This window comes from Xenopus tropicalis, chromosome 3 (assembly GCF_000004195.4).
Source record: "Xenopus tropicalis strain Nigerian chromosome 3, UCB_Xtro_10.0, whole genome shotgun sequence".
Lineage (NCBI taxonomy): Eukaryota > Metazoa > Chordata > Amphibia > Anura > Pipidae > Xenopus > Xenopus tropicalis.
The window spans coordinates 146181269-146208114 of record NC_030679.2 but is presented as its reverse complement, the minus strand read 5'-3'; the positions used below and the strand labels follow the sequence as shown (position 1 = coordinate 146208114).

The 26846-nt window shown below is 41.3% G+C and overlaps 2 protein-coding genes across 2 annotated transcripts; both read right to left on the bottom strand.

The window, feature by feature from the left end:
* Nucleotides 1-1699: 1699 nt before the first annotated feature.
* LOC100496805 (vomeronasal type-2 receptor 26) lies at nt 1700-12798 on the bottom strand. Its single transcript, XM_031898286.1, has 4 exons — nt 12722-12798; nt 9915-10206; nt 6700-6862; nt 1700-2607 (listed from the first exon to the last, which is right to left on the bottom strand). Exons 1-4 carry the CDS (start codon nt 12796-12798, stop codon nt 1700-1702), a joined length of 1440 nt encoding a protein of 479 aa, XP_031754146.1.
* A 3512-nt stretch (nt 12799-16310) lies between these two features.
* On the bottom strand, nt 16311-26519 carry LOC100496648 (extracellular calcium-sensing receptor). The gene is made up of 7 exons (XM_031898284.1): nt 26491-26519; nt 24242-24391; nt 21847-22138; nt 19990-20805; nt 19040-19267; nt 17291-17414; nt 16311-17221 (listed from the first exon to the last, which is right to left on the bottom strand). Exons 1-7 carry the CDS (start codon nt 26517-26519, stop codon nt 16311-16313), a joined length of 2550 nt encoding a protein of 849 aa, XP_031754144.1.
* Nucleotides 26520-26846: the final 327 nt, after the last annotated feature.

The following is a 26846-nucleotide window of genomic DNA, read 5'->3' as shown; positions in this document are numbered from 1 at the left end:
GCAAGACAAAATGTATAACAAAAGAGAAGGATGTCAGCACTTAACATCAGGTGAAGGTATCAGTTTCATTATCTCAAGGTTTCAGTCCCCTACAGGGATCTTCGTCAGGAGAAGGAAAGAGCCTATGGATATGAAGGATCAGCACTCTCTTTAGGTGATCAATTTCACATGGTGATACAGCATCTTAACCTGACATTTCTGTCCCACCTGGGGACCTTTTTCAAGGATAATATACAGCGATAGTGAAACCACTTAATTACCCTCCCTAACTGTTGAGTATCAGAACCATCATTAGTCCATATACAACTAATCAGTTTATTAAGTCCTTGTCTTTGGTTGAACAGCACGTTCAATCACTTTTCCACCACTAGGTATCAGCAACATAGGGACTCATTTATAAACACTGGTCACATTTGCACCTGAGCTGTAACCCATAGCAACCAATCAGGGGTGAGATTTTTCCAGCCAGCTGCCTCTTGAAGATGTGAACGTCATCATGATGACTTCATGATGACCAAGACTTAATGAACTGATAAGCTATATATGGACTAATGATGTCATTTGGTGCCGAAATTCACCTGTTGGGGACGGTAATTAATTTCTATCACTATAACACCTGCGTTCAGCGGGGCAGGGTAGGTACCATGGTAAGTGACCCTTTCCCTCTTGTCAAGGTTTCCCAACAAGCATTCATGTTATTACTAGTTTATTAGTCCACACATCCTCTCATCAGATAAAATACCAGTTCCAAGCATATTAGAAGCTCATCCACCAATGTGGTCTATGCAATATGACTCCTAAATTGTCCAGAAGGAGATATTAATATGGGATAAATCTGGGCAAACCCCCAAACTACTCGTCCTGATTCATGATAAACAATACAAAACTAGACAAGGCAATAAGAAAACTCTTTTATTTATTTATTGAACATTCATGCAGTTATTCATTACAAACGACCTTCAAAGCAAGGTTCTGGAAGGTTCTACCAAGGCAGCTGTTTTAGCATCAGGTTCTAATTCTTAATTCTGTTGTGATTTGTATGAAGCAGTTGTTATTTCTAAATGATACTGTTTACATAGCAAATAATTCCCAACCAATGTATTTGTAGCTGTAATATTGGTGTGTAGGCGCCATCTCAGTGCCTTGTGCCTGAGTCTGAGCTTTCAGCCAGCGCTAGACATTAGAACTGCTTTCAGCTAACCTATTGTTTCTCCTACACCCATGTAACTGGAGGAGTCCCAAGCCGGACTTGGATTTCTTACTATTGAGTGCTATTCTGATACCTACTGGGAGTTGCTATCTTGCTCCCTTCCCATTGTTCTGCTGATCGGCTGCTGGGGGTGAGGGGGGGGATATCACTCCAACTTGCAGCGCAGCAGTAAAGTGTGCCTGAGTCTAAGCTTTCAGCCAGCGCTACACATTAGAACTGCTTTCAGCTAACCTATTGTTTCTCCTACTCCCATGTAACTGGAGGAGTCCCAAGCCGGACTTGGATTTCTTACTATTGAGTGCTATTCTGATACCTACTGGGAGTTGCTATCTTGCTCCCTTCCCATTGTTCTGCTGGGTTTTTTTTTTTAATATTTCCTTCCCAGAACCCCATCCACCAAATGTTATTTTTTAAAATACATTTCTCTTAAAGTCATCATGTGACTTACAAACCATATTAGAAAAACATGTTTCATTTTATATAAAAAATTCACATTGGACCTCTTTTTCCAAGGATATGTTTTCTTGAGTTCACATTGGGTTTGAACAATACAATGTAACATTTTGGCACAAAGATACAGCCCACCACAGCCCAACTGGAAGACAGGATGGCAAAGACCTCCATTGCCACAGTATACATGCCCCGGGCACTGAGATAGGCTGGGATAAAGGACACCCACACACTGAGGAAAGCCAACATACTGAATGTGATCAATTTGGCTTCATTGAAACTGTCAGGGAGGCGTCTGGCCAGGAAGGCAACAATGAAACTGATCATGGCCAAGAATCCAAGGTATCCCAGCATGCACCAGAAAGCTGTGGGTGACCCTTCATTGCAAACTACAATTATGATTCCAGGTTTGGTACCAGTGTCATATTCAGGGAAGGGAGGAGACAAGATGAGCCATATCACACACAGAAATAACTGAATAAGGACACATATCCCAATAACACAGTAGGACACCCTTACTCCTGTCCACTTTCTTAACCTGTTTCCGGGTTTGGTTGCATTAAAGGCAATGACAACAGTGATGGTTTTGGCCAGAACACAGGAGATGCAGAGAGCAAAAACCATCCCAAATGCCACCTGGCGCAGAAGGCACTTTTCAGGTTGTGGGTAACCAATGAACCCTAAAGAGCAAAGGAAACAGAGGAACAGGGAAAGCAGGAGAAGGCAGCTAAGGGAGTAGTTGTTGGCTCGGACTATTGGCGTCTTTTTGTAACAAATGAAAATTCCCAAAATAAAAAGTGGTACTGGAGAAGAAATCATGGCAGTGCTTGTTAAGCCATAACCCAAAGGTCCTTCATAGAAAAGGAATTCTGTCGTTTTTGGCACACATTTGATTCGATTTGGATCAGGCCAAGTATCCCAAGAACACGGATGACATTCCACCGCATCTGGAAAACAACATTTCTATCAAGTCCTTCATACAGGTTCATCCAAATGAAATGAAGGAAAAAGAAAAAATACCAATACCTGTTTGGTTTGAAATCTGCCCCTGGGGACACCGGGCACACTCATAGCAACATGGGGGCTTTTCAGGTACAATCATCTGCCTGAATCCAGGAGAACAACTTGGGCTGCACTTGGATAAGGGAACCTAAGGAAATATAATAAAGTTATAGAGAAGACTACGATCTACCTATATAAAGCCATGATTACTAATTCAAAATACATTTCAGTCTCTAAATATGATATTACCTTGAAAAAACTCTTGGTTATTTGTGATGGCATTGTGTTATTTACATCAAATGCAAATATCTAAGGAATAACTACAGATTTTACAGTAGACCCCAGATGGTCACTGCTGACTGCAATGTCAAATTAGTTCATACCATTGAAATTTCTTTGTATTATACCAAATGTATTGTTTGGTGAGACTTCTTGATTTGTATATGGTTGTTGTCAAGATTGCCAAATAGAGAAGATATAGTTGTGTTATATTATATAGAGAACCGTACCTCCCCTTGTTGTAGCTGCTTAGGGCACAGGGTAAGGTGTAGCTTTTGAATAGTGATGAGCGAATCTGTTCCGTTTTGCTTTGTCCAAAAAATTCTCGAACCGATAAGAAAATTTGTGAAACGGCGACCGCACCTCGTGCCTATTTTTTACGTGACCGCGCCCATTTTTGACACGACCACGCTCATTTTTTAAATACAACAATACGAAAACTTGCTTTAAGCCACCCAGCACATCAAGCCTAATTTACATTTGAAACAGCCAGTCTCAATTAGTAGTGATGAGCGGATCTTTTCCGTTTCGCAGAAAAATCCGCAAATTTTTCAAAAGATCCGCGAAACGGTGAAAATGTCATGTGGCTATTCCTTTGTCGTCCGCGGCTATTCTTTTGTCGGCCCTGGCTATTCTTTTGTCGGCCCTGGCTATTCTTTTGTCGGCCACGGCTATTCTTTTGTCGGCCACGGCTATTCTTTTGTCGGCCACGGCTATTCTTTTGTCGCCCGCGGCTATTCCTTTGTCGCCCGCGGCTATTCTTTTGTCGGCCCTGGCTATTCTTTTGTCGGCCACGGCTATTCTTTTGTCGGCCACGGCTATTCTTTTGTCGCCCGCGGCTATTCCTTTGTCGCCCACGGCTATTCTTTTGTCGGCCCTGGCTATTCTTTTGTCGGCCCTGGCTATTCTTTTGTCGGCCACGGCTATTCTTTTGTCGGCCACGGCTATTCTTTTGTCGCCCGCGGCTATTATTTTGTCGCACGGCTACAATTTTTGGACATGCGGTGGATTTTTCCGCTGTAAATTTTTTCATCCGTTTCGCGAAACAATCCGCGAATGGCGAAAAGTGGAAATTCGCCACGAATCCATGCCTGGCGAAACATTTTGCCCGTCACTATCAATTAGCGTTCGCTCACCCCTTCACAAAGTTGGTCTTGTCCCGGACCCTTCACCCACGGAAAATTATTTTCACGACTATTTCTTCATTTGATTATCATGTATCTAATCAGTTTTTAATGGACACTCACCCCACTGACCCAGTGGTCCCGGTGCAGCGCCCCAGACCCATAGCAAAGGGAGACCCAGCAGTCACAAGTACAATTTTTTGATGGGTACGCACTCCAGACACGGGTGAAGGTGGTTTAAGAAATAGCTTTATCCACAATTGTCCTGACGCCACCTTCACCCGTGTCTGGAGTGCATACCCATCGAGAAATCGCCCTAATTTTTTGACACGTCCGTGACTTTTTTTCATGCGCGATAACTTTTTTCGTGGCGGATATTCATTGAAGTTTTCTGGAACCAATGGCAAAATACGGAAATTCACTGCAAATCCACGCCTGCCGAAAAAATTCGCTCATCACTAGTGATGAGAGAATCTGTCCTGTTTCGCTTCGCCAATAAATTCGCGAATCTTTCATAAGATTCGCGAAATGCCGAAAAATTTGCAAAACGGCTAAATTTTGCCCACGAGGCTCATTTTTTTATATCTGCGACTATTCTTGTGACAATTTTTTGGATGCGCGACTATTCTTGCAACAATTTTGGATGTGCGACTATTCTTTTGACGCCTGCGACTATTCTTGTGACAATTTTGGCCACACGACTATTCTTTTGGCGTCTACGGCTATTCTTGCGCAAGAATAGTTGCGGACGCCAAAAGAATAGTCACGTGGCCAAAATAGTCGTGTGGCCAAAATTGGAATCCATGCCTGTCACTACTCATCACTACTTTAGAACCATCATGATTTTATTTGCTTTGCTCTCAACTTAAAATGAATTTTTCTATCTGGTTGCCACAGTCAGCGATGACCAATAAGCCGAAAAACAGATTGATTACGAAGATATGGTTTTATTTCCATTGTTGTTATTATTTAATACTTCTTTTTCCAATCATGCTCCACTACTCCACATCTTCCACTCAGTCCTTCATAATTTGCTTTCTCGTTGCCAAAGTAATTAGGACCATAACAACCAGATAATAGTTTAAATGGTAATAAAATACAAATTGTAATGTTTGTACTAGTTCTTTTACCCTTAGCAACCAATCAGCTGGTAACATTTTCACCTTCAGGTGGGCAATATCCAATTGATCCAATTGCTTGGTCAATGATTGGATCATAATTGGAGCAACACAGGCTGTTGAGATGAGGGACAAAGTCCCTTATTTGACAGCAAAATCAAACCTGACCAATCAATATTGTTTGGATAGGCCTGTCGGCTGGTACCATACTTGGGCCAATAAGCTGCCGTATAAGGATTAATGATATCAAATACAAGGTACTGGTTTATTATTATCAAATACAAGGTACTGGTTAATTATTGCAGTCTGAATTATTTGATTAAAATGGAGTCTATGGGAGAAAGGCTTTCTGTAATTTGGAGCTTTCTGGATAACAGGTTTCTGTATAACGGATCCCATACCTGTACTAAGTGCAATTCAGCAGGAACAGTCTTTATGTTAAATCATGGTCTATACAGAGAGATACTGTAAATCCACGACAGCAGGAAAAATATGAGGGGTATGTAGCTATTGATAAATGTTGGCCATTGCTTTACCTGTGTGTTTCTGTTGGCCCATATAATCCCAGAAGTGTCTACATTAAAAGTCTTCCAATCTGGGCCGCTCAAGTCATAACTGGCAACCGTCGCCTGCTTTAGCGTTCCCTTGGTGCCCAGGCGCCAATTCACAAAATCGTAGACTGCTGGAGGGTTCCCTTTTGCGTCAAAAAAAATCGGGTTCTGGTCTTTGTTCTTGAAATTTATATTTTTAATATAGTGGAGAAGCTAATAATTAAAAAAAAAAGAAATCAACGTTAAAAAGTTCCCTATGGGCAACTGAATGCATCACCGGAACTCCTTGAAAAAGTAATTTGTTACCTGCCAAGGTTGGAACGTAGAGATGTCAGCACAGGAACCATCAGCAAATGGCCCAGTTCCCGGCTTACAGTCAAGCAGATTCTGAAGACCCAATGCAATGGCATAGACAGCTGTGTATATATTGAGAGATACCCTGTGACCTTCTTCAGTTGCTAAGCCTTCCAGCTTCTCGTTTCCTGTACATGCCGGCAGTGTAGAACTGTTTAGCCGTGTAACCAAAGTCTCCTGACTTGGCCAAGTACAAGAGAAGGTTTTCTCCCAAAATTCTCTTATAAATAAATCATGAAGATGGGAGGCTGGATGAAGACTGTTGAGATACTTGCTGAACTCTGGCATGGTCCCACTATGGATGGCCAAGCCAATAGTGCCTGATAATATCTTTCTGAATCGCTCCCCGGATAGCAAATCTGACGTTGCCCAAGCTTCACTGGCTACCCAGGTAATCCCAGTTACATTCTGCCTTAGTAGCTCTTCCAGCACAATCACAAAGTCAACATCAGAGGTAACCACAACGACGACATTTGCAGTTGACTTTGTAATAACTTGGGCAAGATATTGAGCATTTCTATTGGGTTGACCAGTTATGATATTTTCAGAGAAGGCCACACAGGCGCCACCGTTTATTATTTCTTGCTTCACCATCTGAAGCCCGTACTGACCATAGTCATTATCACTGGCCAGGAGACCAACCCAAGACCAACCAAAATGGAGGACCAGCTGGGCCAGACCTTTCATTTGAAATTCATCACTAGGGATGGTGCGTAGGAAGGATGGAAACAAGCCACGGTCACTGAGCATAGGGTTTGTGGCAAAGTAACTGATCTGTAAAAAATAAAGGGACTAAATAACCTTTAAAGGGGAAATATAGACTATATATTAGTAGGTAAATATTCATCAAGAAAACCCTGGCACAATATAGAATTTTGCAAATCCTCACTATACCGTTAGGAGTTTGTAGGAGCTGAACATCCCTTTTAAGGTTAAATTCAATTTAAACTGGACCTACAATATATTGTAGACACTTATTTTTACTTTGTCTTCTTTTTTATTGTAGTTTTTGAAAATTTTTGTAGCAATTAGTGCCCCATTTACTAAGGTTTTCTGAGAAAATTAGATTTTTTTTGTTCCGCTTTTTACTGAGATATACGAATGTGTTTATTGGCAATATATGATTGTTTCGTTTTTATCTTGAAAAATTTGAGATAATTCTTTGTATTTTCTGGAAAAATTTGACATCTTTTTTAGAAAACCACAAATGTTCGAGATTTATTAAACTTTGCGTGACTTTTTCTGACTGACAAACAGTACTCCAGGTTTAAGGTGGAGTCCTATGGAGGCTTGATACATTTTCAAGGGTAAATTAATCTCATCACTGTTTTCTATTTCACCCAGTTTCAAGAGGCTGTTAATCCCCTCATTGTTTTCTGTTTCACCCAGTTTCAAGGGGAAGTTAATCCCCTCATTGTTTTCTATTTCACCCAGTTTCAAGAGGAAATTTATCCCATCATTGTTTTCTATTTTACCCAGTTTCAAGGGGAAGTTAATCCCATCATTGTTTGTTATTTCACCCAGTTTCAAGAGGTCTATAATCCCATTTTTGTTTTCTATTTCACCCAGTTTCAAGTGAAAATTTATCCCATCATTGTTTGTTATTTCACCCAGTTTCAAGAGGTCGTTAATCCCATCTTTGTTTTCTATTTCACACAGTTTCAAGGGGAAGTTAATCCCATCATTGTTTTCTATTTCACACAGTTTCAAGGGGAAGTTAATCCCATCATTGTTTTCTATTTCACCCAGTTTCAAGAGGAAGTTAATCCCCTCATTGTTTTCTATTTCACCCAGTTTCAAGAGGAAATTTATCCCATCATTGTTTTCTATTTCACCCAGTTTCAAGGGGAAGTTAATCCCATCATTGTTTTCTATTTAACCCAGTTTCAAGGGGAAGTTAATCCCCTCATTGTTTGTTATTTCACCCAGTTTCAAGAGGTCGTTAATCCCATCTTTGTTTTCTATTTCACCCAGTTTCAAGAGGAAGTTAATCCCCTCATTGTTTTCTATTTCACCCAGTTTCAAGAGGAAGTTAATCCCATCATTGTTTTCTATTTAACCCAGTTTCAAGGGGAAGTTAATCCCATCATTGTTTTCTATTTAACCCAGTTTCAAGGGGAAGTTAATCCCATCATTGTTTTCTATTTAACCCAGTTTCAAGGGGAAGTTAATCCCATCATTGTTTTCTATTTAACCCAGTTTCAAGGGGAAGTTAATCCCATCATTGTTTTCTATTTCACACAGTTTCAAGGGGAAGTTAATCCCATCATTGTTTTCTATTTCACCCAGTTTCAAGGGGAAGTTAATCCCATCATTGTTTTCTATTTAACCTAGTTTCAAGGGGAAGTTAATCCCATCATTGTTTTCTATTTAACCCAGTTTCAAGGGGAAGTTAATCCCATCATTGTTTTCTATTTAACCCAGTTTCAAGGGGAAGTTAATCCCATCATTGTTTTCTATTTCACCCAGTTTCAAGGGGAAGTTAACACCATCATTGTTTCTATTTCACTCAGTTTCAAGGGAAAGTTAACACCATAATTTTTTTACAACTTTTCCTGCGACTTTTTTTTTTAGTAAATATTAGACATTCGGAAAAAGAGTAAAGTCGAATTTGAAAATACAAAAAAAATGAGAAATGATTGAGTTTTAGTAAATCAATTTGAAAAATCAAGTTTTTTTTTACAACTTTTCTTGCAACTTTTTTTTTTAGTAAATCTTAGACATTTGGGAAAACGAGTTTAGTCGAATTTGAAAATTCCCCAAAAAATGAGAAATGATTGGGTTTCTGTCCGTTAATCCCATCTTTGTTTTCTATTTCACCCAGTTTCAAGAGGAAGTTAATCCCCTCATTGTTTTCTATTTCACCCAGTTTCAAGAGGAAGTTAATCCCATCATTGTTTTCTATTTAACCCAGTTTCAAGGGGAAGTTAATCCCATCATTGTTTTCTATTTAACCCAGTTTCAAGGGGAAGTTAATCCCATCATTGTTTTCTATTTAACCCAGTTTCAAGGGGAAGTTAATCCCATCATTGTTTTCTATTTAACCCAGTTTCAAGGGGAAGTTAATCCCATCATTGTTTTCTATTTCACACAGTTTCAAGGGGAAGTTAATCCCATCATTGTTTTCTATTTCACCCAGTTTCAAGGGGAAGTTAATCCCATCATTGTTTTCTATTTAACCTAGTTTCAAGGGGAAGTTAATCCCATCATTGTTTTCTATTTAACCCAGTTTCAAGGGGAAGTTAATCCCATCATTGTTTTCTATTTAACCCAGTTTCAAGGGGAAGTTAATCCCATCATTGTTTTCTATTTCACCCAGTTTCAAGGGGAAGTTAACACCATCATTGTTTCTATTTCACTCAGTTTCAAGGGAAAGTTAACACCATAATTTTTTTACAACTTTTCCTGCGACTTTTTTTTTTAGTAAATATTAGACATTCGGAAAAAGAGTAAAGTCGAATTTGAAAATACAAAAAAAATGAGAAATGATTGAGTTTTAGTAAATCAATTTGAAAAATCAAGTTTTTTTTTACAACTTTTCTTGCAACTTTTTTTTTTAGTAAATCTTAGACATTTGGGAAAACGAGTTTAGTCGAATTTGAAAATTCCCCAAAAAATGAGAAATGATTGGGTTTCTGTCCATTAAGGTATGGTGATCCAAATTACGGAAAGACCCCTTATCCAGAAAACCCCAGATCCTGAGCATTCTGGATAATAGGTCCCATACCTGTATTATTAACAGATTACCTTTAAAGTTGCTTTTTTTAATCTGCCAGAAATTAGGAGGAAATGTGAAATTATCTGAAATTTGCCAGACTGCACTTACCTGAGGAAATCTATTCAGTCCCAAAATCTGGGCCATAAGTATCGATCCCGTACTCTCAGAGTCGCCAATGATCCCTGCTAGAGGGGACTCTTTGCGGCAGTGGTAATTTGGGGTGATTTCCCCTCTTCCTGACATCATTTGAAGAGTGGCTTGTATCGCTTTCCGTAGTGCCAGGCAGGTGTCAAACACCTGGAAACCCAGTGTAACGTTGGGAAGGAGAGCGGGATCCGCGTTTATCTCCTTTATAGCAAATATCAAAGCCTGCATGCTGTAGTAATACTCTGTAGCAAACCTACAGTAAAAAAAAAAAGAAAACATTCATAGCTGGTAGTGGGGTCAGTTAACTTATGTATTATAAGGGATAATGTACCCCCTACTGTAAATAATAAGGATATTAGCAGTCACTGAGGGGTTCTGTGCCCATATAAAGGCACAAGGCTGCAGGCTGAGTTATACAGGGAACTCTGAGTATCACTCATGTATTATAAGGGATAATGTACCCCCTACTGTAAATGATAAGGATATTAGCAGTCACTGAGGGGTTCTGTGCCCCCCATATAAAGGCACAAGGCTGCAGGCTGAGTTATACAGGGAACTCTGAGTATCACTCATGTATTATAAGGGATAATGTACCCCCTACTGTAAATGATAAGGATATTAGCAGTCACTGAGGGGTTCTGTGCCCCCCATATAAAGGCACAAGGCTGCAGGCTGAGTTATACAGGGAACTCTGAGTATCACTCATGTATTATAAGGGATAATGTACCCCCTACTGTAAATGATAAGGATATTAGCAGTCACTGAGGGGTTCTGTGCCCATATAAAGGCACAAGGCTGCAGGCTGAGTTATACAGGGAACTCTGAGTATCACTCATGTATTATAAGGGATAATGTACCCCCTACTGTAAATGATAAGGATATTAGCAGTCACTGAGGGGTTCTGTGCCCCCCATATAAAGGCACAAGGCTGCAGGCTGAGTTATACAGGGAACTCTGAGTATCACTCATGTATTATAAGGGATAATGTACCCCCTACTGTAAATGATAAGGATATTAGCAGTCACTGAGGGGTTCTGTGCCCATATAAAGGCACAAGGCTGCAGGCTGAGTTATACAGGGAACTCAGAGTATCACTCATGTATTATAAGGGATAATGTACCCCCTACTGTAAATGATAAGGATATTAGCAGTCACTGAGGGGTTCTGTGCCCCCCATATAAAGGCACAAGGCTGCAGGCTGAGTTATACAGGGAACTCTGAGTATCACTCATATATTATAATGGATAATGTATGAACCAAACAAAACAAATCAGCAAAATAAGACAATGATCAGCTACTTACATCTGACATTCTAGCTCTCTGGGTTGGCTAGTGAAATCGAGGTTACTGAAGACTCTGTCCAAATGAACCATAAAGGTTCCACCAATAATAATATCGCCCGGGTAGCTCAAATAGCCAGTAATGTTCTCAATGGACAAATGGCAACCAGCTCTATCAGAGAGCGCGCACACTCCTATCACAAATGCACAGAAAATCCATGCTGTCGAGAGAAGAAACCAACTGATTCTGTGGAACATCGGCCTGTCGCAGAGAAACATCTTTCAAGTGGTTCTTCCCTGAGTTTCCCCTCGACAGAACCAGCTCCAGACATTATAGGAAGCCCGGAGATGTCATTCCTCATCTGGCTTTTATATATAATGTACATAATGTAACCTATGGGAATACAGTTATTTAGTTTAATTGTTTAATTGCTCAGATATTCCCAGAGGGCATAATCCCACTGTACAGGGCAAACCAACGATCAAATCTAAAGTCAAATGTAGAAATTTTCTCTGTAATAATAAAACAGTACCTGTACTTGATCCCAACTAAGATATAATTACCCCTTATTGGGGCAGAACAGCCCTATTGGGTTTATTTCATGGTTAAATGATTCCCTTTTCTCTGTAATAATAAAACAGTACCTGTACTTGATCCCAACTAAGATATAATTACCCCTTCTTGGGGGCAGAACAGCCCTATTGGGTTTATTTAATGGTTAAATGATTCCCTTTTCTCTGTAATAATAAAACAGTACCTGTACTTGATCCCAACTAAGATATAATTACCCCTTATTGGGGGCAGAACAGTCCTATTGGGTTTATTTAATGGTTAAATGATTCCCTTTTCTCTGTAATAATAAAACAGTACCTGTACTTGATCCCAACTAAGATATAATTACCCCTTATTGGGGCAGAACAGCCCTATTGGGTTTATTTCATGGTTAAATGATTCCCTTTTCTCTGTAATAATAAAACAGTACCTGTACTTGATCCCAACTAAGATATAATTACCCCTTATTGGGGGCAGAACAGCCCTATTGGGTTTATTTAATGGTTAAATGATTCCCTTTTCTCTGTAATAATAAAACAGTACCTGTACTTGATCCCAACTAAGATATAATTACCCCTTATTGGGGGCAGAACAGCCCTATTGGGTTTATTTAATGGTTAAATGATTCCCTTTTCTCTGTAATAATAAAACAGTACCTGTACTTGATCCCAACTAAGATATAATTACCCCTTATTGGGGCAGAACAGCCCTATTGGGTTTATTTAATGGTTAAATGATTCCCTTTTCTCTGTAATAATAAAACAGTACCTGTACTTGATCCCAACTAAGATATAATTACCCCTTATTGGGGCAGAACAGTCCTATTGGGTTTACCGTATATACTCGAGTACAAGCCGAGTTTTTCAGCACTAAAAATGTGCTAAAAAAGTAAGCCTCGGCTTATACTCGAGTATATGAGTCGAGTCTGTGCATACCTGGCCATACGCGCACTCTGGCTTCCAGGCAGAACACACTCGAACGCACCCCCGTGGACGGACTTGCGTCTGTTCATACCTGCACTTCACATCCGGCTTTGGGGAGAGTTATGCGGGGAGCGTTATGTGCGACACTTCACATCCGGCTTTGGGGAGAGTTATGCGGGGAGCGTTATGTGCGACACTTCACGTCCGGCTTTGGGGAGAGTTATGTGGGGAGCGTTATGTGCGACACTTCACGTCCGGCTTTGGGGAGAGTTATGCGGGGAGCGTTATGTGCGACACTTCACGTCCGGCTTTGGGGAGAGTTATGTGGGGAGCGTTATGTGCGACACTTCACGTCCGGCTTTGGGGAGAGTTATGCGGGGAGCGTTATGTGCGACACTTCACGTCCGGCTTTGGGGAGAGTTATGCGGGGAGTGTTATGTGCGACACTTCACGTCCGGCTTTGGGGAGAGTTATGCGGGGAGCGTTATGTGCGACACTTCACGTCCGGCTTTGGGGAGAGTTATGCGGGGAGCGTTATGTGCGACATTTCACGTCCGGCTTTGGGGAGAGTTATGTGCGACACTTCACGTCCGGCTTTGGGGAGAGTTATGTGCGACGCCCGTTCATCCAGAGTCTGCAGGGGAGTTCTGTGCGACGTGCATTCATCCCGAGTAACCAGGAGAGTTGAGTGAGACACGCGCTCATCCAGAGTCAGCAGGAGTGTGCGTTAGGCCAGGTAAGCATGGACACATGTGGAGGGGTGGAGGGAGGGAGGGAAGTATGTCCTTCAAAGGTATGTCCGGCTACAGGGAGAAGTGTGTGCGTGTGAGCATTGTGATGAGCCTGGGGTGGAGGGTCAGCGGAGGAAGCAAATACAGTTCAAGTGACTGTCATATTACTTTTTATGTGCACCCATGGAATGACCTTTAAGGCAGCAGGGCACTTGATAATATGTCATTTTTTATCCTCTATTGACATTCCATGGTGTCACAATATACTGCACAATACTAACTGCCACTGGCCTGCATTAAACCCAGAGAAAAATATAAGTAGGGGCAGATAAACTTCATATAGCTATCAGGCACAGGATCAAATGAAAGCGTTACTTTGAATTTTGGTCAAAAATCTGAGTACAAGGATAAAATCCAGGGTATAAATAATAGAGGGAGGGTGGATGCGCGCAATGAGCATGTTACATCTGCACATCCATCTGCACAACGAGCCAGATTAAGTAATTGGTACAATAACTTGTTATTTACAAAAATTCAATTAAATTAAAAAGTCCAGCATCAAGAATTATTTTGCCCTTGTAACTACTATTGTAGTACTGTGGTAAGACTTGTACACTGGGGTCCAAGTACTTGATAATTAGTATGGCAGCTTCCTTAGCCTTCCCAAACTTTCTTTTGTCTGCTGCTGTAGCATTTTTCTTTCCCTAAAGTTACCTATTATTTATTTATCTGTTATTTGTTTGATTACTGAAACTTAGCAGTAGCGGTTGCATCTCTCACCCTAGGCTTATACTCGAGTCAATAAGTTTTTCCAGTTTTCTTAGGTAAAATTAGGTACCTCGGCTTATATTCGGATCGGCTTATACTCGAGTATATACGGTAATTTATGTTTAATTGATTTTTTAGTAGACTTAAGGAATGAAGATCTAAATTACAGAAAGACCCTTTATATGGAAAACCCTTGGTCCCAAGAATTCTGGATAACAGGTCCTATACCTGTACTAAAATACAAACAGTAGTAGGAGCAGGGCCATGTTGTTTATCCCTACTACAGACAAGATGGTAAGGCTAGGGATGTTGGGGCCCTCTGTACGTTATGGTACCATTCAGCCACCATAGCCTGACCTATTGCTAGGGGAGTAACCCCTGTTGGATATTAATTGTGTACAGTGGATCTGGTGTATTACCCATAAGGTTGCCATGGCAATAACTGGACAAGTGGGTGGGATAATGGCATCGGGTTGCAGAGCAGTGACAGGAGGTTGGGTCATGACATTTTGGGGCATGTCACTACTTTTGGGGGTGGGGCTTTAACATTAATGGTGGTTATTGGCCAGATTATTTTTCAGGTTTCTTGAGAGCCTTATTACAGTAGTTTTGTCAAGAGCAGTTTTGAGTCATTTACCAGTTTTTGCCAGTGCTCAATAGTAGGGAGAACAGTTGATTTCCAATGGAACACTATTGCTTTCATGACATAACCCCTTAGCCTAACACTTAATACTTATTCGAACCCCAAAAATCTCCCACTTAACGGAGGTTTGGGATCTATTCTTTTAGCAACCCAGTGTGGCCCTGAAGATTAATGCCAAAAAAGGGTTACATGCTTATCATCAGTGATCCCCAACCAGTGGCTATGGGGTAACATGTTGCTCCCCAACCCCTTGGCTGTTGCTCTCAGTGCCCCCAAACCAGGGAGTTATTTTTGAATTCCTGACTTGGGGGCAAGTTTTGGTTGAATAAAAACAAGATTTCCTACCAAATAAAGCCCCCTGTAAGCTGATAGGGTGCATAGAGGCTCTTAATAGCCAATCACAGCCCTTATTTGTCTCCTCCATGAACTTTTATGGTGCTTGTGTTGCTCCCCAAGTCTTTTTACATTTGACAGTGGCTCACTGGTAAGAAAAGTTGGGGACCCTTGCTTATCATAATAATGATTGATGCTAATTGTGTACAGAACAATGACCAACTGAAGATTTTGAGTTGTACAATACAGATTATTCAGATGAACCATAGTCTAAAATGGTGTCTCTTCTGCTCGACATTGATTTTCTGTATTAGTTCTAAGCGTGGGTGCTGCTTGGCATGAAACCTTCCTAGTCCCTAGTGAGAGCATTAATGGCTTCTGGGGGAATTCAGGAGATGGTCATTGGCGTTGGAAAGAGTCTTACATGACCCTCAGAGCTACAAGGGTATCTATGTGTTATCTTCTAACCTAAGATATGATCAGGTAAATTGGTTTCTCCATTACACAGCGCTCATGTCCCAGAAGACTAACTATAAATAATGTTCAAATGTATTTGATTTATTTTCAACTTGCCAATACTTTCTTTTACCTTACCTTCATTGTATCTCTTTGTAAGCCACCCATCTGTTTCTTACCCATGAGGCTCATCAGAATAGTCTTCTGGTTTCTAGTTCTTATAGTACTTGGTCTTCATTTTTTATATTTTTATGGTTTAACTTTATGTATTCCCTTTTCTATTTATCTCTATGTCTGCCATGAAAATTGCTATGGACTCAAATGTCTATGTGGTAACATCTATGGGGGGTCCTTCATCTAGGCAGGTGAAGATTAGAGCCCAGGAGCATAAGAAGTAGCTCTTACAATTGGAAATAATCCTAAAACACATGCCTGGTAGGCAAACATTTCTATGAGTACAAACACAATGTATCTCTTAGATGGGTAGCATTGGGAGAGGTACCCACAAGATATTTTTATAGATTGTATCTGGAAATCAAAGTATAACAATAATAATGTCCATATATTTTACTTTATTTATCAATTTTTAACAGTAGCTTTGGTATTGGCTTGATAATCAAAGATCTTCATATTTCATTTGTCTGTATTTTGGGCATGGCATAAAATATATCTATGTATGGCCTTTGCCTTTAGCTCTAAGATGTTCTCTGGAGTTCTTCTCAGGTTTGAACAAAATAATGAAACATTTTGGCATGAAGATACAGACAACCACAGCCCAACTGGAAGACAGGATGGCAAAGACCTCCATTGCCACAGTATACATGCCCCGGGCACTGAGATAGGCTGGGATAAAGGACACCCACACACTGAGGAAAGCCAACATACTGAATGTGATCAATTTGGCTTCATTGAAACTGTCAGGGAGGCGTCTGGCCAGGAAGGCAACAATGAAACTGATGGAGGCCAAGAGGCCTAGATATCCTAGCATAAACCAAAACGCAGTGGGTGACCCTTCATTGCAATTAACTATAATTATTCCAGGTTTTGTGCTAATGTCAGATTCAGGGAAGGGAGGAGACAAAACCAGCCACAGCAAACACAAAATTGACTGAATAAAAGCACATAATGCAATAAGGCTGTAGGAAACCTTCACCCCTGTCCACCTTCTCAACCTGCTGCCGGGTTTGGTTGCATTAAAGGCAATGACAACAGTGATGGTTTTGGCCAGAACACAGGAGATGCAGAGGGCAAAAACCATCCCAAATGCCACCTGGCGCAGAAGGCACTTTTCAGGTTGTGGGTAACCAATGAACCCTAAAGAGCAAAGGAAACAGAGGAACAGGGAAAGCAGGAGAAGGCAGCTAAGGGAGTAGTTGTTGGCTCGGACTATTGGTGTCTTTTTTTGGTGAATAAAAACTGCTAAAATTATGAGTGGGATCAGGGAGGAAAAGATGGAAATGGCTGCTAAGCTGTAACCCAAAGGATCTCCATAGGAAAGGAACTCTGTAGGCCTTGGTAGGCATCTGTCCTGCTGTAGATTGGGCCACGTGTCCCAGGAACATGGATGACATTCCACAGCATCTGGAGAACAAAATTTCAGATTTCAGGTTTGTTAATGCAAAACCAGGAAGATTATTTCAAAAACACTACCTGTTTGGTTGGAAAACTGCCCCTGGGGACACCGGGCACACTCATAGCAACAAAGGGGTTTCCCTGGTACAATCACCTTCCTAAATCCTGAAGGACAACTTGGGCTGCACTTGGAAACAGGAACCTATATAAAAATATATTAGAAATCATTATTGTGTTAGGATCTTTCTAATGCAGTCGATCACTTAACCATTAGGTCAAAATTCCTCTCACATTATTGCTGATAAGCATTGGTCTTGAAATTTACATTTTTAAATACAGGTATGGGACCTGTTATCCAGAATGTTTCTGACCCAGGGTTTTCCGGATAAGGGATCTTTCTGTAATTTGGATCTCCAAAACTTAAGTCTGCTAAAAATCATTTAACCATTAAATAAACCCAATAGGATTGTTCTGCCCCCAATAAGGGGTAATTATATCTTAGTTGGGATCAAGTACAGGTACTGTTTTATTATTACAGAGAAAAGGGAATCATTTAACCATTAAATAAACCCAATAGGGCTGTTCTGCCCCAATAAGGGGTAATTATATCTTAGTTGGGATCAAGTACAGGTACTGTTTTATTATTACAGAGAAAAGGGAATCATTTAACCATTAAATAAACCCAATAGGGCTGTTCTGCCCCAATAAGGGGTAATTATATCTTAGTTGGGATCAAGTACAGGTACTGTTTTATTATTACAGAGAAAAGGGAATCATTTAACCATGAAATAAACCCAATAGGGCTGTTCTGCCCCCAATAAGGGGTAATTATATCTTAGTTGGGATCAAGTACAGGTACTGTTTTATTATTACAGAGAAAAGGGAATCATTTAAACATGAAATAAACCCAATAGGGCTGTTCTGCCCCAATAAGGGGTAATTATATCTTAGTTGGGATCAAGTACAGGTACTGTTTTATTATTACAGAGAAAAGGGAATCATTTAACCATGAAATAAACCCAATAGGGCTGTTCTGCCCCAATAAGGGGTAATTATATCTTAGTTGGGATCAAGTACAGGTACTGTTTTATTATTACAGAGTAATTATGAGCAATTTTTTTTGCCAGGCATGGATTCGCAGCAAATTTCCACATTTCGCCATCAGCAAATTGGTTTGCGAAACTTCCATGGAAACTTGCCGCAGAAAAATTTGTTGGGCTTCAAAAAAGTCACGGTCATGTCAAAATTGGGCGCGAGTGACAAAAATTTTTTTGCAACAAATGTGTTTCGCTAATTTTTCGCTGTTTCATGAATTTTATGGTGAAGCAAAACAGATTTTATGGCGGAGCGGAACATATTCGCCCCTCACTATTACAGAGAAAGTAGAAATAATTTTTAAAAATTAGAATTATTTGCTTATAATGGAGTCTATGGGAGATGGCCTTTCCGTAATTCGGAACTTTCTTGATAACGGGTTTCTGGATAAGGGATCCCATACCTGTATAGCAAAGAAGTTGAATAAAAAATTCCATAGACTGATTAATAGCGATGAGCGAATTTTTTCGCAATTTCGACTTCCGTGAAAATTCACCGCGGAAATTTTTTGTATGTGTCAAATTGGGCGCAGACGTGTCAGAAAAAGGGCGCGGTCGCCTAAAAAAAGGCGAATTTAATGGCGAAGTGAAACGGGACAGATTCACTCATCACTACTGATTAAAAAAGGATTATTGACAGGAGGATAAATAATAATAATTTATAATAGCATTGGGTTTCTACATTTTCTTCCCCATTAATTATCGTTAATGTTTATTGAATGGTTACTCTTACCTGAGTATAATTATCGGGCCATATTATTATAGAACTGTCTACGTTGAAGACTTTCCCATCTTGGGCACTCCAATCATATCTTCCTACCGTAACCTGCTCCAGTGTTCCCTTGCCTGTTGGGCGCCAATTCACTATATCATAGACAGCTGGAGGGTTACCCTTTGCGTCAAAGAAAACTTGATTGTCCTCTTTGGTCTTGAAATGTACATTTTTAATATAGTGAAGAAGCTGAATGAAAAAAAAACATAAATTGAATAAAAAAAAAAATAGTATTGACAGGAGGATAAATCAAAGGAATCTGGTTAAATATTTCAATAAATCAAAAGGGATTCTGGGAACATTTGTTCCCAGAATCCCTTTTGACTTATTTGCATACGTATGATGTGGTCTGCTCAACCCTTTTGACTTGTTCGTGAATCCCCACTCGTGGCTCTCCCTAAGCTGATCAGAAAACCCTGCGCTACACTGATGATCCCCAAGAAGGGTGAAACCAGTCTGTAGTTGGGAATCTGATCAGCTATTATCCTGACTTTTGCTTCAAAACCCCCAATGGTTGAGCTTTAGCCTATAGGATAAACCCATGTAAATGGGATTTTTCTAAGAGCCTTAAGGAATTTGTTCCCAGAATCCCTTTTGACTTATTTGTATACATATGAGGCGGTCTCCTCAACCCTTTTGACTTGTTCGTGAATCCCCACTCCCGGCTCTCCCTAAGTTGATCAGAAAACCCTGCACTACACTGATGAGCCCCAAGAAGGGTGAAACCGGTCTGTAGTTGGGAATCTGATCAGCTATTATCCTGGCTTTTGCTTCAAAAACCCAGTGGGTGAGCTTTAGCCTATAGGATAAACCCTTAAGGAATTTGTACCCAGAATCCCTTTTGACTTATTTGCATACGTATGAGGCGGTCTCCTCAACCCTTTTGACTTGTTTGTTAAATATTTCCTTACATGCCAAGGCCTAAATGTAGAAACGTTGGCACAGTTCCCATCTTGAAATGGTCCAGTTCCAGGTGTGCACTGAAGCAGATTGTGCAACGCCCATGCAATGGCATAAACAGCAGTGTATATAATTAGAGATAATCGGTGATAGCTTTCAATTGCCAGGCTCTCCATCTTTTCGTTTCCTGTACATGGTTTCACAGTAGCATTGTCCGTAAATGTATTCCCTGGATCAGGCCACTTACAAGAAAAAACTTGCTCCCAAAAATCCCTCATGAAGGAATCATTAACATCGTTGCTTGGATGAAGTCTACCGAGGTAGTTGGTGAATTCTGGCATCTGCCCACCATGGATTGCAAAACCCATGGCACCTATTAAGATGTTTTGGAATTGCTCCTCAGAAAGCAAAACGGAAGTTGCCCAAGATTCACTGGCCACCCAAATAATTCCAGACACGTTCTGCCTCAACAGCTCTTCTGCCAGAATCACAAAGTCTGAATCAGAGGTTATCACGACCACAACTTTTGCCGCTGACTCTTTAATCACCTGAACAATATGGGGAGCATTTCTATTCGCTTGACTGATTAAAATATTCTCAGAAAAGGCCACACAAGCTCCAGCTTTCATTATCTCCTGCTTCACCATTTGAAGACCGTATTGGCCATAATCATTATCATTGGCTAGAAGGCCAACCCAAGACCAACCAAAATGAGAGACCAGTTGGGCCAGACCCCTCATCTGAAACTCATCACTAGGGATAGTGCGGAAAAAAGAAGGGAACAGGTTCCGATCACTGAGAATAGGGTTGGTGGCAAAATAACTGATCTGTAATAAAAAATAAAGAGGGTAGAATAGGTTGGTACGGTTGATTTCAACAAAGCACCTAAACAGTTTAGCAGTTATATTTAAAAGGTGTAACAGATTGATACACATTACACATTGGAATTGCTTTCAGCTATTGTTTCTCCTACTCCCATGTAACTGGAGGAGTCCCAAGCCGGACTTGGATTTCTTACTATTGAGTGCTATTCTGATACCTACTGGGAGCTGCTATCTTGCTCCCTTCCCATTGTTCTGCTGATCGGCTGCTGGGGGTGAGGGGGGGGGAAATCACTCCAACTTGCAGCGCAGCAGTAAAGTGTGCCTGAGTCTGAGCTTTCAGAAGGAGCCGGCGCTACACATTAGAACTGCTTTCAGCTAACCTATTGTTTCTCCTACTCCCATGTAACTGGAGGAGTCCCAAGCCAGACTTGGATTTCTTACTATTGAGTGCTATTCTGATACCTACTGGGAGCTGCTATCTTGCTCCCTTCCCATTGTTCTGCTGATCGGCTGCTGGGGGTGAGGGGGGGGGGAAATCACTCCAACTTGCAGCGCAGCAGTAAAGTGTGCCTGAGCCTGAGCTTTCAGAAGGAGCCAGCGCTACACATTAGAACTGCTTTCAGCTAACCTATTGTTTCTCCTACTCCCATGGAACTGGAGGAGTCCCAAGCCGGACTTGGATTTCTTACTATTGAGTGCTATTCTGATACCTACTGGGAGCTGCTATCTTGCTCCCTTACCATTGTTCTGCTGATCAGCTGCTGGGGGTGAGGGGGGATATCACTCCAATTTGCAGCGCAGCAGTAAAGTGTGAGTGAAGTTTATCAGAGCACAGGTCACATGGCTGTGGCACCCTGGGAAATGAAGAATATGGCTAGCCCCATGGGAAAAACAGATTACAATGCAGGATTCTGCTGGAGAAGCTCCATTAACTGATGGGTTTTGTAACTAACAGGCTTTCCCATGACAGTATTGCTTTAACATGTTCTGAGCTGATGGAAGTTGGACCTGTGAAGTCTGATAGACACTAACAAACATTTTTACCTGTGCGTATCGGTACAGTCCCAAAATATGGGCCATTAAAATTGATGCTGTAGACCCCGAGTCTCCAATGATACCTGCAAGAGTGCCTCCCCCATGACAGTTATAATTTGGGGTGATTTCTTTGCCCCCCGAGAGCATGGAGAGAGTCCCTTGTGCTGCTCGCCTCAATGTAAAGCAGGTGTCGAAAACCTGAAAGCCCAAAGTGATATTAGGAAGGAGCTCAGGGTCTGAGTTTATTTCATCAATAGCAAATATTAGGCCGTACATGCTCTGGTAATACTCAGCGGCAAACCTAGAATGGAAGAATAAATAACCCATGAGAATAATGAAGAGCTTCTGAGTGATTATTATTTGGAAAGTTGTCACTGGAAAGAAGTCCTCTTCTCTATTACACTATATACAAGGAATATGTCTGCTCCCATTATGTCACTAGGTAGCCACTCATTGACCAAAGGATATAAAGTATGTATATTATTGGGCTGGGCCATCGCCTTCTCTGTTGGGCTTCTGATGCCCCAGTCCAAAAATGCTCAAATACCAGTTACTGAGACACAAAGAGGTAAAAAGACCTGTATAAAATGACAAGGATCAGCCACAGGAAGATAAACAAGTTCTCAGTACTGGCTTCATTGTGTTAGCCCTATGAGCCACAAATGTAACTATGTGATATCCTGCCCCTAGTGGCAGTTTCAAAGGGTCCTTTGTCCTGGTCATGGGAATGAATTGGACCATTAAACTGTAAGATGCCCTACATTTTCTGATAGTGGCCCTGGCTATACTAATCCTGCTGTTTGTCAGACTTAACATAGACTCTTATAAGTAGTGATGAGTGAATCTGTTCCGTTTCGCTGAAAAATTAGCAAATCTTTCAAAAGATCCGCGAAACGGCAAAAAATTTGCAAAACAGCGAACATGTCGTGCGACAAAAAAAAAATGTCGCCTGTGGCTATTATTTTGTCGCGCGGCTATTGTTTTGTCGCCCGGCTATTGTTTTGTCGCCCGCGGCTATTATTTTGTCGCCCGCGGCTATTGTTTCGGCGCCCGCGGCTATTATTTTGTCGCGAGGTTGTTATTTAGTCGCCCGCGGCTATTATTTAGTCGCGCGGCTATTATTTAGTCGTACGGCTATTCTTTTGTCGTCCGCGGCTATTCTTTTTTGACGCCGCCGACGAAACAATATCCGCGCGACTAAATAATAGCCGCGGGTGACAATTTTTTGACGTGCGGCAAATTTTTTCATCCATTTCGTGAAACAGTCCGCCAATGGTAAAACGCGGAAATTCACCACGAATCCATGCCTGGTGAAACATTTCGCCCATCGCTACTTATAAGTTCTCCTTTGGGGTTGGACTTGAGTGCAGTGGAAGCTTTTCAAATCCAAAAATAAAGGTATTATTGCACATAATTGTCTTTTCTATTTAGCTTCAGTAAGGAAGTCCCTTCCAGAAGGGGACATTTGGTCAGTTGGGGCATTTATTCAGTTAGGGCATTTAGTCAGTTGGGGCATTTAGTCAGTTGGGGCATTTAGTCAGTTGGTGCATTTAGTCAGTTGGGGCATTTAGTCAGTTGGGGCATTTAGTCAGTTGGGGCATTTAGTCAGTTGGGACATTTAGTCAGTTGGGGCATTTAATATCCTTCCCAACATCAAATTGTTGGGGCACATAATTGTCTTTTCTATTTAGCTTCAGTAAGGAAGTCCCTTCCAGAAGGGGACATTTGGTCAGTTGGGGCATTTAGTCAGTTGGGGCATTTAGTCAGTTGGTGCATTTAGTCAGTTGGGGCATTTAGTCAGTTGGGGCATTTAGTCAGTTGGGGCATTTAGTCAGTTGGGACATTTAGTCAGTTGGGGCGTTTAATATCCTTCCCAACATCAAATTGTTGGGGCACATAATTGTCTTTTCTATTTAGCTTCAGTAAGGAAGTCCCTTCCAGAAGGGGACATTTGGTCAGTTGGGGCATTTAGTCAGTTAGGGCATTTAGTCAGTTGGGGCATTTAGTCAGTTGGGGCATTTAGTCAGTTGGGGCATTTAGTCAGTTGGGGCATTTAGTCAGTTGGGGCATTTAGTCAGTTGGGACATTTAGTCAGTTGGGGCATTTAGTCAGTTGGGGCATTTAGTCAGTTGGGACATTTAGTCAGTTAGGACATTTAGTCAGTTGGGACATTTAGTCAGTTGGGGCATTTAGTCAGTTGGGGCATTTAGTCAGTTAGGACATTTAGTCAGTTAGGACATTTAGTCAGTTGGGACATTTAGTCAGTTGGGACATTTATTCAGTTGGGGCATTTAGTCAGTTGGGGCATTTAGTCAGTTGGGGCATTTAATATCCTTCCCAACATCAAATTGTTGGGGCACTGGGAAGCCTCCTCAGAAAGGTGATGGAACATAGTCTACTTTACCTTTTGCACTGGAGTTGTGGAGGTTTTGTCCTGAAATCAAACCTGGTGTAGACTTTGTCCAAATGAATCATGAATGTTCCCCCTATAACAATATCCCCGGGGCGACTCAGAGAGCCAGCGACACTCTCGCCGGGCAGGCTGCAACCGTATCTGGAGTTTAAACAGGTGCAAGGATTTACAGCTATCATCAATAACAGAAATGCCTTGAATGAAAAGAGAAAGCTGATTCTACCAAACATGTGGCCGTTACACAAAGTCATCTCCTCTGTACAACGTAGTCGCTCTCTCAGGGTGCCATTGTGAGATCCAGGCACTGATACAAGCACAGAGTTTAGCTTCCTAGCCTATATATCATGTTGATAAGTAGGCCTATGGGAATACAGCAATCAATCCTAATTGTTTTAATGGCTCCAGGAAGATAAAGTCATGTTAAATATGTGTCCCTTTGACCAGGCAGGATTTGAGATCCCAGTAGGGAACGTTCTTCAACATCAATTAATCCAGAAAGTAATGAGCTCTCTAAAGGCTTCATATACACAGAAATGCCTTAGAATGATGTGCAATGTAGGGGTAGGTAGGGGGTAGAATGGGGTAGAAGGGGAGGACATATATGTGACTCCCTCCATCCACCAAGAGGACTTAAGAGAGTATTTTACATATTTTTGCCTCATACTTTGTTAAAGGGAAACTACACCCCCAGAATGAATACGTAACCAACAGACAGTTTATATTATGTTAAGTGGCCTATTAAAGAATCTCCCCAAACTGGAATATATATATCAGTAAATATTGCCCCATCATTTGGTAAATGATGCCCCTTTCCACCGGCAGTCCCTTAGACGGCTATAAGGGGTCCTCTATGTAATGGGAAGTAAGTTTGACCATAAGGTGGCACTGTGATATAATATAAAAGGCCGAGCAGCCATGTGGAAGGCATCCATTTTGTTAGATCTCCATCTGAGCAAGCAGGTGGAGAGAATACGTGGAACCTGCATTCCTGATAGGCCCAGACAGGTCAGGCAAGTTCTGTTATATGTCACATTAGGTGTTACAGATAGTTAGGGCTAGCTAGTGAGCAGATTCTGGCAGGGTTGGACTTCTGGGCCCCGACCCGACCCCTGTCTGCGCTTCTCTGCCTGCAGGTGTCCCTCCCCTGACGCGTTTCACTTACGCACAATCAGAGGAGGATGTCGGGTAGTGGCTTGGGCCCCTGTTTGGGGTGGGGTTAGGGGGCACTTTGGGGGTTCGGGGCAAGGTGAGCCCTTTACCACCCAGTCCGACCCTGGCTTCTGGCTCCCACAAGGATCATAGAGGGATTATTATCCCGGATGTACTGCTGCCCAGAGTAGGGTTCCCAGTGTACAGACCTAGGGCTAGATAGTGAATTGCCTGGGTTACACTTGGGCAAACTATAACCTGGGACCTGGGAGTAGTTCACTGTTGCCATTGCCTAGTCAATGAGACTAAGTTCTGTGAGTATAAACTGACAGGTGATATACCGGAGACCTGCACTGTTGTCTGTTAATGCCCCTATGTAGATCTATTCAATAAATAAGTTCCTGTTTAAGTTAAGAACCTCTGGCTCCCATCCTAGTGTGAGATATAGTCACACAACACCTTGGCCTCCAACCCATGTGAGGGTTCATGCCAGAGAGAAATAGTCTCATACCGGGTAACGTTGAAGGTACTGTAGCTTATGGTCTTCAAGGACCCAATTTACCATAAGCTTACAAGTATAGTAAGCACTCAACAACGTCTTTCCATCTACTTTGTAGGGAACATTCTTGAGCATTAGGATCTCAGGAGATTCTGTCACACACTTTCTAAGCAGTGTCCTCAGGAAAAGTGAAGATCGTGAATCAAAAAACACAGAGAACAACTGCTAGTTGGCCTTTATTGTGCATTTAAACAACGTGCTTTGGGCAGAATGGGCCCTCACAGGTAAATCATTCTCTTTGTGGGGTGGTTTTCCATTTTTATATTTCTAATAGAAGAGAAAAGAGTCCGGGCATGCCTAGGTTCCTTTCTTGGGTTCCAGAAAAACCACTGGATTACTGGATTACTGGATGTTTGAAGAGCAGAGGATATCCCCGCCTCTAGTAAAATGATGGAGGTTTAGAGAAAAATTTACCATATAAACGATGGTAAAATGGATCAGTAATTATACATTTTTTTGTTGTATTTCACTACTTTGTTTACCAGTATTTAATACAAATGGGATTCTGTCAACTGTCAACTATGGGCCTTACTTTGACTTGAAGTAGTCTATTTTACTCATTTCTTTCACTATGGGGAATAGCCACAAGTGACAAAGTTAATATTGTTGTTATGGACAAACAAAAATATATGGAGGAAACAAATAGTGATCATTATAATTAATGATATGATACAACTAAAAAACAGGTTGACTTACGGGTCCACTTTTTGGTGGCTTTCAAATAACTTGTTTTGCCTTTATCGATAATCTGTTTTGCCTCTATCTATAATCTGTTTGGCCTCTATGTTGTTGCCATACCAGTAATTCCTGGAACCACAAAGCAGATACAAAGCAAACCAAGAACAAAACAAAAAAAAATAAAATGCCACCAACATACTAGAAGTTGAT

Excerpts from the sequence above, each read along its gene's own strand:
- LOC100496805 (XM_031898286.1), bottom strand. The coding sequence starts at position 12,798 with ATGAACAGACGCAAGTCCGTCCACGGGGGTGCGTTCGAGTGTGTTCTG. Across the intron at positions 10,207-12,721 it reads CAGAGTGCGCGTATGGCCAG|GTTTGCTACAGAGTATTACT; the intron begins GTATGCACAGAC and ends TTTTTACTGTAG. Across the intron at positions 2,608-6,699 it reads GGCCAGTGATAATGACTATG|ATGCGGTGGAATGTCATCCG; the intron begins GTCAGTACGGGC and ends GTTGTTTTCCAG.
- LOC100496648 (XM_031898284.1), bottom strand. The coding sequence starts at position 26,519 with ATGAGTAAAATAGACTACTTCAAGTCAAA. Across the intron at positions 24,392-26,490 it reads ATAGACTACTTCAAGTCAAA|ATACGGTTGCAGCCTGCCCG; the intron begins GTAAGGCCCATA and ends TTTAAACTCCAG. Across the intron at positions 20,806-21,846 it reads GACTGTACCGATACGCACAG|ATCAGTTATTTTGCCACCAA; the intron begins GTAAAAATGTTT and ends TTTTTATTACAG.